Consider the following 13,560-nt stretch of genomic DNA (forward strand, 5'->3'; position numbering starts at 1 on the left):
GTTTTTGTAACTCATCCAGGTTGAGGTGTGTTTCTGTAGTTCATTCATTTTCATGCAGTATAATATTCTATTGTCTTAAAACACCATAGCCTATTTATCTACTTTATTGTTGATGAATGTTTATTTTTTTTTCCTGTTAAAAATAATGCTCCAAAAAATATTTTTGTATATGTGCAGAAGTTTCTCTAGGGTATGTACCTAGAAGTGCAACCACTGGTTTGTACAGTAAGTACATAGTCAAGTGTACTAGGTAAGGGCAAACTTATTAAAAGTAGTGGTACCAATTTTCCCTCCCACTGGGAATGGATGAGAGTTGCTGTTGCTCTGCACCCTTGTCAACACTTGGTATTGCCCAACTTTTTAATTTTAGCCAGCCTGGTGGTTGTGAAATGGTATCTCTTTGTGGTTTTAATTTGCATTTTCCTGATTGACAGGAGATTGAACATCTTTTCATAAGTTTAGGGCCATTTATGTGTCCCCCTCAGTGAAATTCCTACTCAATAATTTTGTAAATTTTTCTGGTAGGTTGTCTTCTTCTTACTGATTCATAGCAATTCTTTATTATATTCTGGATGCTCATCTTTTGTCACAATTACGAATTGCAAATCAGCATGCTTCCTTTTTTATTCTGCAAATCTGGTCACCCAAGCAGAGATGCCATAAGCAAACCTGGAGAGTGAAAACCACTGGCTGAGGCTTCTGTCCTAGGCAGTATAGTGAAATGCCATGCGGTTCTGTAAGCACAGGCCCTGGCACTTTGGAGTGATTGCATCTTAGTTACTGACTACTGCTGACTGTGGTACTTGCCTTTGCAGGTGGAACAGGAGGATTTTGTAATGGAAGGGCATGGCAAGACTCCACCTCCTGGTGAAGAAAGCAAACAGTGAGTTACAGTTTATTTAAAAAGGGTCTTATTACAGATCTTCAGAAACACTTTGGTTAAACATGCTGAGAGCATGTTTGCAAGGGATGTATATGTTGGGCACATTGTGGAACTCACGAATTGCTTTGGTGGCTGTTAATGCATTGCTTCTATTTATAGACAGACTAACTGGAGGGACAAGAAAGTTGGCTTTGTAGTTTTTCACACTTGACTAATCAAAATTTATGTCACGCTTTAGCAAAGGCTTTAAGGCTTAGGATGTTCCAAACTGAACTAACTCAGTCTGGTTGATTTCCAAAGACAGCGTAAAATGGTATATCCTTTTCTTAGCAATGTCTTTATGAAGTGAACTTAATTAATAGACTGTTGTTACCCTGCATTCCAAGTGTGAATTCATTTGAATAATACTTCCTGAAATTCTATTCCATTAGTTACTTATACTTCTGATCTTTGTTTAAATAACAAATTGTTTCCCTAAAGGAACAGGAATTATAAATAATATAACTTAGCCAACGTTCTAAGTAATTCAGGATGTCTCCTCTAACTTTTTTTTTTCTTTTTTATAAATTTATTTATTTGTATTTTATTTATTTTATTTTTGGCTGCGTTGGGTCTTCGTTGCTGCGTGGGCTTTTCTCTGGTTGTGGCGAGCAGGGCCTATGCTTTTTTTTTTTTTTTTAATTTATTTATTTATGGCTGTATTGCATCTTCGCTGCTGTGCACAGGCTTTCTCTACTTGCGGTGAGCGGGGGCTACTCTTCATTGCAGTGCGCAGGCTTCTCATTGTCGTGGCTTCTCTTGTTGTGGAGCACGGGCTCTAGGTGCGCAGGCTTCAGTGGTTGTGGCACATGGGCTCAGTAGTTGTGGCTCCCGGGCTCTAGAGCACAGGCTCAGTAGTTGTGGTGCACAGGCTTAGTTGCTCCGCGGCATGTGGGATCTTCCCGGACGAGGGCTCGAACCCGTGTCCCCTGCATTGGCAGGCAGATTCTTAACCACTGCGCCACCAGGGAAGCCCGGCGGCTACTCTTCGTTGCAGTGTGTGGGCTTCTCTCGTTGTGGAGCACAGGCTCTAGGTGCGCGGGCTTCAGTAGTTGTGGCACGTGGGCTCAGTAGTTGTGGCTCACGGGCTCTAGAGCACAGGCTCAGTAGTTGTGGCACACGGGCTTAGTTGCTCTGCGGCACGTGGGATCTTCCCGGGCCAGGGATCAAACCCGTGTCCCCTGCATTGGCAGGCAGATTCTTAACCACTGCGCCACCAGGGAAGCCCCTCCTCTAACTTCTTAAGGAGTGATAAGTTTTAAATCTGAAATTGAGAGTCCTCTAGGTAGCTTTTGTGTGGCAGTGAGTAGATTTTTTCCTCCCTCTGTCACAGAACTTGAAAAATTATGTTGCAGAGCAGAGTGGTGTTTCATATGCCCTTTTAAAGGAAAAACAGTTAAGACTGGCTTAAAGTACTGACATAACTATTTTTTATTCAGACAGTAGTCTTCTAAGTTGAATGGGACAGTGATTCATGGAATTTACAGAAAATCTGTAGAGAGAAACTCTTTTCTCTCATCTTTTTTTTTTTTTCCTAGAAAATAATTTAGTTTTGGTCTGTCTTATGAAAATTATGTCTCTGAAACCCTTAGGAATGAATTATGCAGAATATGCTATGCTGCCCTGAGGCCAGGTTCATTAAAGGAGAATGTTTGTGTTGTGTTTGTTGTGAATGGAAACCAGGATATTTTCACAGCTGGTTTAATTTGCTAACCAGGCAGTTTTAAAAATAGCTTACAATATAAATCCTAACTTTGCTGTATTCTGTCAAATGCACTTATATTCTGCATGGGCGGATAGAATCAATTCATCTTTAGCAAGATAGAAAGCCAAACAACTAGTCTCAGTAGAGGGAACTAGGAACACTTCAGTTGCCCTGCCCCCTTATCCACTCCCCCCTCCCAGACTCAGGTCAAAGGTATTATAATATAAAAATCATAGCTCCCATTTGACGAGGGTTTTCTGTGCACTGAGAACTTTGCTTAAGGTGCTGTGTATGTTACTTCCAACCCTTACAGTGTCTCCACTTCAGGTATTGGGGTCGGTAACTTGCCCATGGTAATGCAGCTTGAAACGGAAGTTAGGATTTGAACTGGATCTTTCTGACTTTAAAGTGTTTTATAACATCTCTTGAATGCAAATTCTTTGCCAACCTTGGGATCTATGTTCCTGGGAAGTATTGTGTCTAGCAAAATTGCAGCTGTCAAGATCAAAGTCTCATGGATAAGAGTGAGTTGGGGGAAACAGTGAAAATGGCATAAAGCCTATTTTTAAAACACAGATGAAGGTTCTATTCTCTGAAGGGTATCCATTTCCCAAACAAACCAGTCTTTATCTTTAAAAACCTGCTCCAGTAACCCCTATCCTGAATCAGCTTCTTTAGGTATTCAGGAAACATTGCTGGGATAGATTCTCCCACAAGTTTTATGTTATACAAACTGTACTTCTTTTAGAGAACTTAAAACAGCCCCAGCAGACTTGAAACGTCATGGGTTGTATCCTTACCATTCCTCTTGATTGTTTTGTTTTCACAAATCTCTGACTTTTCACAGATTAATCTTGTTTTATTTTGTTTTGTTGTTTAGTGGGAAGGAGTTGTTTGTTTTTTTCTGGGCTTGGTCTGCTATCATATATTGAAATGATAAAGCAGAAATGAATCTTCTCTCTGGGGCTTCCTCCGATAGATCTGCCCACCTCTTCTGTGGGAGTGGGGAGCAGAGGTGCTGTGTTCTTTTGTTTGAGGCAACAGAAATAAAAAGAGTGAAAAAAATTTTTATTTTTTATTTTTTGTATCTCAGAACTGCAGTTAGCAAAGGATGATTGAATCCTGGGTAGTAGGATCTAGGAACTGAATACTACATTCTAGATCCTGTGAGTGACACATTGCTGAATAACTTATGAAATTCCCATCCATTCTTTTTTTTTTAATTATAAAAGTAATACATGGTTGTCATAAAACATTCAAATAGTAAGTGTGGATTTAGAAATAAAAATGAGACTCTTCTTTTACCCTCCTTCCCTTCCTCATCTTCTTAAACATTTTCTGTATATTTAGAAAAAACAACTAAATAGATTTTTTTCCTAATATAATTCTTCTGAGACTTGCTTGTTTCATCTGACATCTTTTGCAGTCTATTTCATTCTTTTAAACATCTGCAAAACATTCTGTTGAACTGATGTACTATAGTCATTCTTCTCTAATAAATATTTTGGTGGCCTTCGCTACTTTGATTATTACAAATAATAGTTTATTGAACATACTTATTCTTATATCTTTATACACAGGTGTATTTCTGTAGAATAGATGTCCAGACATGGAGCTGTTTGGCTCATGGGCATGTTTATTTTTTTACAAGGAGGTAGCTGCTATCAAAGTACCTTTCAAAAGAGCTATACCAGTGTTCATTTCCATCAGCAGTGAATAAGAGTGCCTATTCCTCCACAACTTTTTTTTTTTTTTTTTAAACCAGCAAACGCGAGTTTATTCAAGAATAGCCAGAACTGCAATCCGGGATACGTGAAATATGGCGGAGCATAGGCAAGGGCAGAGACAAGGAAGGGGAACTTGTTTTTATAAGGAAATAAGGGGGAGTTGGGAGGGGCTGAAGTAACCAAAGAGTCCATTGGAGGAAGCTGAGAATCCAAAGTATGGAAGCTTCTCATTGGTTGGACTGCTAGTCTCTGATTGGCTGGGCTGTGGTCCCGCGAGAGAACTTTTCTTCTTCCGGCTGGGTAGTGAAGTAAGCAGCATCTTCCTGCTGGAGACGGAGGTGTACGTCTCTTCCTATTCAGAGTGATTGAAGATGCGTGGGGGGGGTTTGAGAGCTACCCCTACAGGCCTGTTGGGACTCCAATTTTAGCTGAGGTTTATGAATTCCACACCTCCATTCAATGTTTCCATTCATTCAGATCCATTCTCTGATTCGCCCTATTGGTAGGTGTTCCTCACAGTCATTTTCCTCAGAAATGTCAAGATCCAGTTCTCAATTATAAAATTCTTTTAAGTTTCTCAAGGTTAAACTCACACTCTCTTTCTTATTGTTGGATTCCCATTCGGCCCATGGGAAGCAGATTTTAGAGTTTACCTTGATGAGTGAAAAAATGTATTGATCAAATAATTTCTTTTTTTTTTTTTTTAACATCTTTATTGGAGTATAATTGCTTTACAATGGTGTGTTAGTTTCTGCTTTATAACAAAGTGAATCAGTTATACATATACATATGTTCCCATATCTCTTCCCTCTTGCGTCTCCCTCCTCCACACCTTTGATGACAATAAAATTATTTATCTTTGAATTTTTGCCACTCTAATATTTTATTGTTTTAATTTGCACTTTTATGCTTACTAATAAGATGGAATGTCTTTTGTTCGTTTATTGGCCATTGATTTTTATTTCGTGTTACCACCCTATTTACCTACGATTCCCATTTTTCTTTTGGATTGTTTTGATAGTTTTGTAGGAGCCCTTTGCAAAGTGTAGATATTAACCTTTGTCTTTTGAGATGTTCTGAATATTTTCTCCCAGGCCTTATCTTTTAACATTGGGGTATCTGTCATACTAATAAACCATTTGCATTTTTATGTAGTAAAATCAGCCTTTATGGCTTCTATGTTTTGTGCTTTCCTAAAGAAGTCTTTCCTACCCTAACATGATGAAATGTCCTGAGTTTTTCTGCTGTATTTTTCACTTTTATACCTTTAATTGAAATGGTACTCATTTTTGTGTATGGTATGAGGCAAAGATCTAACTTAATTTTCTTCTGAATTGGTTTCCAAAATGGCTCTCATTCATTGGTATTAGCTTGTACGGAGAGCCTTTTTCACTTACGGAGGCAGGTGGAGCACAGGGATTATATAACTCGCTCAAGGTCACAGAGCAAATTCTAGTAAGGATTAGGTCTAAAATTATTTCTGTTAGCTGATCTGTGCCACTTTCCTTGTTTCTTCATTTAACATTTTTACCATAGGTTCTGGAAGTCTTGAAAAAATTATTTTATTTCTGTGATGTTTATTTCAATGGAATAAGTTCTATTAATAGGTAGATTAAGGTAGCTATGCATGTAGAAAGCTTCTTGAAAAAATAATTGTCTTTTGATATTGAAAAATATTTGTGCTAAATTGTTAATATTTAGATCAGTTGTGCTGATTTCTGGTGTACATGTGAATAAGATTTAGTAGAATGTATAGCTTTAAACATTTGTCTGTATATATTGTCCCAATATTATTGCTTTTTAATGAGGTTTATTTACTATTAGTGTATCTAATATAATCATTTTTCTGAGGATATTCACTTTATGAGCTATTGAAGCAAATCAGACAAACCAAGGTTATTGCCATATAATTACTACACTAAACTCACACAGTATTAATCACATGATGTGTTTGACACAGGGGTAAATATAAAACTATTACAGCTTTTTAAAACACAACATGAGCAGATACTTGCTCATAGATTGTGTTTGATCATGCTTATTGAAAGCTCATTCCAGATAAAATGCTTCTACCCAGGCAGGATTTTGATTTGGTTTTATTTATGATACAAGTGGTGGTCTAGTTATTTGTGGGCATATCATTTCTTGTAATTTTTTTTTTTTTAGATAAACCCACGCACATATGGTCATCTATCTTGTAAATTATTTTGAAGTTAGATATCAGTTTTGGTATATTAACAAGATGAGTTTGGCCTCTTTTTCATTTCCTCCTTTAAAAAAAATTTTAATATAGCTTATAAACAAATCTAAGCTTTACATCTCCATGCTGAAATTCACTCATATTCTCAAAAGATATTTGCTTTTAACCTACTAAAATAATTCAATTTTTCTAGTAAGTTTTTATCGATTGAATTTTCTTAATTCTTTTGGTTCATTTTATGAAAGGTCATCATTAAAAACAACTCTCTCGGGGGCTTCCCTGGTGGCGCAGTGGTTGAGAGTCTGCCTGCCAATGCGGGGGACGCGGGTTCGAGCCCTGGTCTGGGAGGATCCCACATGCCGCGGAGCAGCTAGGTCCGTGGGCCACAGCTACTGAGCCTGCGCGTCTGGAGCCTCCACTCCGCAACGAGAGGCCACGAGAGTGAGAGGCTCGCGCACCGCGATGAAGAGTGGCCCCCGCTCGCCGCAGCTAGAGAAAGCCCTCGCACAGAAACGAAGACCCAACACAGCCAAAAATAAATAAATTAATTAATTAATTAAAAAAAAAAAACAAAACAACTCTCTCAAAGCAGGATCTCAAAGAGATATTTGCACACACATATTTATTGCAGCATTATTCATAATAGCCAAGAGGTGTAAGCAACCCAAATGTCCATTAACAGGTGAACAGATAAAGAAAATGTGGTATATACATACATGGAATATTATGAAGCCTTAAAAAAGAAGGAAGTCTTGTCACGTGCTACAACATGCATGATCCTCAAGGGCATTATGCTAAGCAAAATAAGCCAGTCACAAAGGACAAATACTGTATTATTCCACCCATATGAGGTATCTAATGTAGTCAAAATCATAGAAATACAAAGTAGAAAGGTGGTTGCCAATGGCTGTGGGGAGAGAGGAGAGAGAATTAGTATTTAATAGGTATAGAGTTCAGGATGAGAAAATTCTAGTGATCTGTTGCAAAGCAAAGTGACTATACTTAATACCACTGAACTGTATACTTAAAAATAGTTAAGATATAAAATTTAATGTTTTTTACCATAATAAAAAAAAATAGCAGCCAAATTGAAATGTACCTTAAATGTAAAATATAGCCTGGATTTCAAAGACTTAGTACAAAAAAAGAATGTAAAATTAATAACTTTTATATTGTTTGTTTATTTATTTTTTGCGCTTAAAAAGCAGTTAGGTCATTTGTTGGCATTAGGAGAGCATTCCTTTAAATAAGAGAAAGGACTCTGAACATTAAAACCTCGTCCATTTTATGAAAACTTGAGACCAAACTCTTCATCATCTGTAAACTGCTTAATCACGAACAGGAGCAAGAATTTGAGTTAAATAAATTAAACCAAACTGTCCGTCTACAAGAAAATGAAAGGAAAGCTGGGGGGCGGGGGAAGAAAATGAAGGGAAAGCTGAGGGCGGGGGAGCACCCCCCCCCCAGAGTCCTTGCTTTCACACTACAGTGTTTCAGGTACAAGAATCCGACAGTTGGGACTTCCCTGGGGGTCCAGTGGTAAGACTCCCCCTTCCAGTGCAGGGATTGAGGCTTCCATCCCTGGTCGCGGAGCTAAGATTCCACATGCCTTCTGGCCAAAAAACCAAAACATAAAACAGAAGCAATATTGTAACAAATTCAATAAAGACTAAAAATGGTCCACATCAAAAAAAAAAAAAAAAAAAACTAACAATTCCCCAGTGCAGCACAAAACCGCTTCCCATAAGGCAGTCATTTAATTATCAACTGTCCAAAGGCTAAGAAAATTTCGTGGAAAAGGAGCATACCCTTTGGCTCTGTGCGTGGCCTGTAGCTGAGGAGCCAAGTTCTTAAGAACCGATGATTGACTGCCATACTCTTGGGGAGAACGCCTTCATGGAATCTTAGGCATCCGTTCTCAGCTTCCCCATCTATAAAATGCGGCCCTGGCGAGGCAAGACCTGATAGGCTTCCTGATCGAAGCCTTCACACACCTCATTGTACTCCAGCACATGCCGCTTGATGTTGGACGAGTCAGCCCAGGTGACGAAGTCCTACATGCTGCACGTGACAAGGAAGGTGGGGTCGGTGACCACGTCGGGCCCCTTGTGCACGTGGCCCTGCTCCATGAATGCCACGGCGGCCTGGAGGTGCTGCGCCAGGCGCAGCTCAAGGAGTACAGTGGGCAGGCTGCGGCGGCAGAAGGACGAGGCCTTGAGGAAATCACAGAGCTCCAGTGATCCACATGTGGGTACTAGGCCGAGAGCATACTTGTCCATCAGCGCTTCGGCCAGTAGCGCAGGCGCAGCTCGCGCGCCCAGCAAGGCTCAGCTGGTTGTAGCGTGTGTCGTCCTCGTACCGCTGCAAACGATGACACCGCGACACGCGCAGCTCCTGCAGGTTGTGATCGGTGGCCTCCCAGTTCAGGAAGACCATGTGCTTCAGCAGCTTCTGCTCACGGAATTTAAGCTTCCACACCATGGTGGCGGCTCGGATGCTCTATATTGTTTTATGTTGAGATGATAATCTGTTATATATGTTGTGTTAAAGCATATTAAAATTTTAAAAACCAAAAAAATCTCATTTAATAATGTATTTTATAGACAGTATCCCCCTTTTAGGGATTGTTGATATAATTAATTATATCATTTTCTATATTTCTACTCTCCTGGGGTGCTTTTTTAACTTCTCTTTCTAAGGGAGAATCTATTCTTGCATCGGAGACCTGTAAGGAAATCGAAGTGTTGAAGACAGGTTTATATTGATTCAGAGAGAAGAGTGTAATTTAGGGAGTCAGCACCACCCTTTATACCCCAGTGTGGTGTAATATGGTTTTGTGCTTGAGGTGCTGTTTTTTAAATGTCTTAACAACAATGTCTTGATTAAATTCTCTTCTTACTAATTACATTCTTCCCAACTTAAATGTCTAGTTATAAAATGCCCTTTTAATTTTTCTGAATTGTTAATTATACAGACCTTTTGTAAGTTCTGATAGTTAGTCCTTACCGTTATTTCTGCTCCTACTCTAACTCCTTAACCTACAGTTCTCTCTTCCTCACATTCATCTTACACTGTGGTACGACTTTTAAAAGTTTATTCTTTCTAAATCTCTACAGTTGATAGCCCTTGTTTTATATTTGACTACCGAATTTAACACTAAACTCTTTGGGAACCATTCTTTTGGTGCTTATTTAAAGGCTTTGCGAAGCTCTGTAGCATTTCCTAAATACAGAGAAAATGAAAGTATTTCCAAATCACTCATTTTATAGATCATTATCTTCAAAACACAAACCTTGGTATTTGGCCATAGGAAAGGGTTTTTTGGTTTGTTTGTTTTTAACATTTTATTTTCTGTTTTCTACCATCAGTTTTTCACCAACTTTTTTTTTCCTTTGGACCATTAAAATATATACATGTTGAAATAAACTTTTTAAGAAGTGCCAAATTGAATGCTTTGTAAACTCAATCATTACTACACAGCAGTAAGCTGGACATCAGGAAAATAGTTGGATTTCTTTTTTTAATATTTATTTATTTGGCTGCACCAGATCTTAGTTGCAACACGTGGGATCTTCGTTGTGGCATGCAGGATCTTTTTTAGTTGCCGCGTGTGGGATCTTTAGTTGCAACATGTGGGATCTAGTTCCCTGACCAGGGATGGAACCCGGGGCCCCTGCATTGGGAGTGCGAGTCTTAACCACTGGACCACCAGGGAAGTCCCTGGATTTCTATATAATCTTTTCAGATTGTTTTTGGGAGAAAGGAAGTGAGAGTTATTTTCAAGTTTATTAGTATTTTGAAAATGCCACAAAGAGGTTCAATAGATAGTTATGCTCATGGAATTTTTGCTGCTGGGAATTTTAGTATAACCATAAACATTTTATACTAGGTCTTTGGGAAATTTTCAGTTGCTAATAAATTCTCTAATATACGTTGAAATCACTTAAAAAAATTAATTCTTTGAAAATATCTTTAAGTTCTAAACTCTATTTTATGAGGTTTTTCCTGTGTTTCATAATTGAAAATGACTAGACTGTGGATTGCTGCTACACTTACAGGTTAAAGTGGTGACTTTAAACAACAATGAATAGGGTAGCTCATGTGGCTCTCAGAAAACTACAGTTAATTTAATAAAAGTCTTATTTATTTAGCTTATATTTTACTTATGGACAAATAATATGCTTTCATGGAAAAATATTACTTGAAAGGCAAAATGTAGTAAAATGTATTTGCACAGTTCCTTGAAATTATTGTTTTAAGGCTGCTTTTTTGGAGACATTACTGTTATCGTATAGTTGTAAAATGTTTTGAAATACATAGCATTATGTAAATATAGATAACGAAATGCATGTTCAGTTGCAAGAATTTCCAGTGGTGTTATGAGGAGAAGGTAGTGTTTATTTCTCCCAAATTCTATGTTCACTGGAGGGTATGGACACAAGTCCTGCCCTAAGCACTGCGCCTTTCCTTTCCCACTAGGAGTCTGTGAACTGAGGTTTTGGCAGAAGCACGGGGTGGAGGGGGAGGGAGATTGTAGTAAAGAGGAGGTACAACATGATGGCAGGCAGTGAAAGGTCAGGCTAAGGCTTTTTGCTCTGTCTTCAGCTCTACAAGAACAGAAACTTTTGCCAGCGTGGTCACTGCCATTGGCACCAGAAAACGTCAATAAATATATACTGAATAAATGAAGATGTCAGTAAGTTTCCACAGACTGTTAAGAATCCCTGTTCTGCACACTAACTTTGAAAATCTGAAGTGAGGTAACTAAAAATCCTAACTTCAGAATATTTTATTTATTGTTAGCAGAAGAAAAGTGAATTGGTAACCTGTCACGTTTGACTTTATATTCACTACTTTCTTAAATATATTCCAACAGATCCAGCTTTAACAGATTCTTCTCTTTAAGTGTCCCTACCTGTAAGCCAGTAGATTATTATTTTGCACAAAAAAAAAAAAAAAAAAAAAAGATTTTCTATGCAAGTCTGAACTCTTTCTTTGCTTCCAAGGGCCTCCATAAGATGCCTTTAGCCTACTTATGCATATTTTCTCTACTGTTTAAAGGATCTTCCTGCTCCTGCCCAGTGTCTCTCAGTAAGGTCTTCCATGCATATCTCGTTTCCTTCCCCCTCTCATGCCTTTGTTCAGGCAAAGAGACCCTTCTTTCTGACCAGGAGCAAATCTAGGTTTTGTGGGAATGCTCTTTAGGAAAAAGAAAGTCAGATAACCAACAAGGACCTACTGTATAGCACAGGGAACTCTACTCAATATTCTGTGATAACCTATATGAGAAAAGAATCTAAAAAAGGATGAATATACATATATGTATAACTGAATCACTTTGCTAACACAACATTGTAAATCAACTGTACTCCAATAAAATTTTTAAAAAAGAAAAAGAAAATTTCAAATACATAATTGGTACAAAAGTGAATATTTATTTACAATGAGGAAAGAAATCACAAAAATGGCAACTTAAAAGTTGACAAATACAAAATTCAGAAGAATAACATATTTATATTAATTTGTATTAATATTTGCCTAACACATTGCTGTAATGTTTTTTTCCCAACATTTTTTGGCTGCTTACTCTTTGATTGACCCTTCATATTACGACAATTCTGTGATATTTTCTAAAAAGAGATGGAGATAATTCAGTGTTTCCTATAGCATGGTTGACCAAAATATGTTGTTTGTTATTGATAGATTAGAGAAGTTCCTTTCATCTTCACAACCTGTTATTGGCTACATCATATAAATTTGTAAGATTGTTATCAATTTTGGGAAAACCTCAAGCAAGTATCTTTTATAAATAAGCTATAAGATTGCAAGGCTTCATTTTTTTCTCGTATATTGACTACCCTGAAATACTCTTTGAATTGACACATTTATATCATGGTATGATCTGGCCCTGCACATTTCTGTCAGTATGCACAGTGAGTTGGCCCAGCAACATCTTTGTACACAGGATGGTTAATAGTAACTCAGCCATACAAGGAAGTGACTGAGAGCCACATAAATATATTCCATTAAAACCAAAGGGAGTTCCCTGGGGGTACAGTGGTTAAGAATCCACCTGCCAATGCAGGGGACACGGGTTCGAGCCCTGGTCTGGGAAGATCCCACATGCTGCAGAGCAACTAAGCCCGCAAGCCACAACTACTGAGCCTGCATGCCACAACTACTGAAGCCCTTGCGCCTAGAGCCTGTGCTCTGCAACAAGAGAAGCCACCGCAGTGAGAAGCCCATGCACCGCAGCGAAGACCCAATGCAGCCAAAAATAAATTAATTAATTAAAAAAAATAAAACAAAACCAATAGAATATCATCAACACAGCTTTCCCTTTAGGAATCCCCCAAATGCCTACAGCCACTCTTACTCCATTGACAGAGGGGATCATGGTGGGGGGAAGTTGAGATGGAAAGAGACTGTGGTTTTGACAGTCTGTGTTAAGATTGTGAGGAAAAATACATTGTCTTTGCACATTTTTAAAAATAATTGGTCATTTGGAACAAAGTTGGAGAACTCACACTCCTAATTTCAAAATATATTACAAAGCTACAGTAATCAAAAACAGTGTGGTACTGGCATTAAGACAGGCAAATAGCCAAATGGAAAGAATAGAAAGCCCAGAAATAAACCCTCATATAAGGTCAGATTATCTTTGACAAAGGTGCTAAGACCATTCAGTGGGGAACAGAGAGTCTTTTCAACATATGGCAATGGGAATTTTCAATACCCATTTGCAAAAGAATGAAGTTGGACCCTTATCTTACACTATATACAAATATTAACTCAACATGGATCAAAGACCTAAGCCTAAGACCTACACCTATAAAACTCCTAAAAGAAAACATAGGAGAAAAGCTTCATGACACTGGACTTGGCAGTGGTTTTTTGGATATGACACCAAAACATAGGCATAAAAGCAAAAATAGACAAATGGAACTACATCAAAGTTTAAAATTTTTATGCATCAAAGAACACAGTCATAGAGTAAAAAGGCATT

General features: G+C 38.1%; 1 protein-coding gene and 1 pseudogene across 3 annotated transcripts in view; one reads left to right on the forward strand and one right to left on the reverse strand.

Moving 5' to 3' along the window:
• The window catches only part of TNRC6B (trinucleotide repeat containing adaptor 6B), a 246,682-nt gene that overhangs the window by 93,020 nt on the left and 140,102 nt on the right, over positions 1–13,560 (forward strand). For all 3 annotated transcript variants that reach the window (XM_068560730.1, XM_068560733.1, XM_068560732.1), the window contains exon 4: positions 816–883. In XM_068560730.1, the coding sequence (XP_068416831.1) occupies positions 816–883 (68 nt within the window). The remainder of the gene's footprint in view (positions 1–815; positions 884–13,560) is intronic.
• LOC137775155 (U3 small nucleolar ribonucleoprotein protein IMP3-like) lies at positions 8,486–9,044 on the reverse strand (annotated as a pseudogene).

Source organism: Eschrichtius robustus, chromosome 13 (assembly GCF_028021215.1).
Source record: "Eschrichtius robustus isolate mEscRob2 chromosome 13, mEscRob2.pri, whole genome shotgun sequence".
Lineage (NCBI taxonomy): Eukaryota > Metazoa > Chordata > Mammalia > Artiodactyla > Eschrichtiidae > Eschrichtius > Eschrichtius robustus.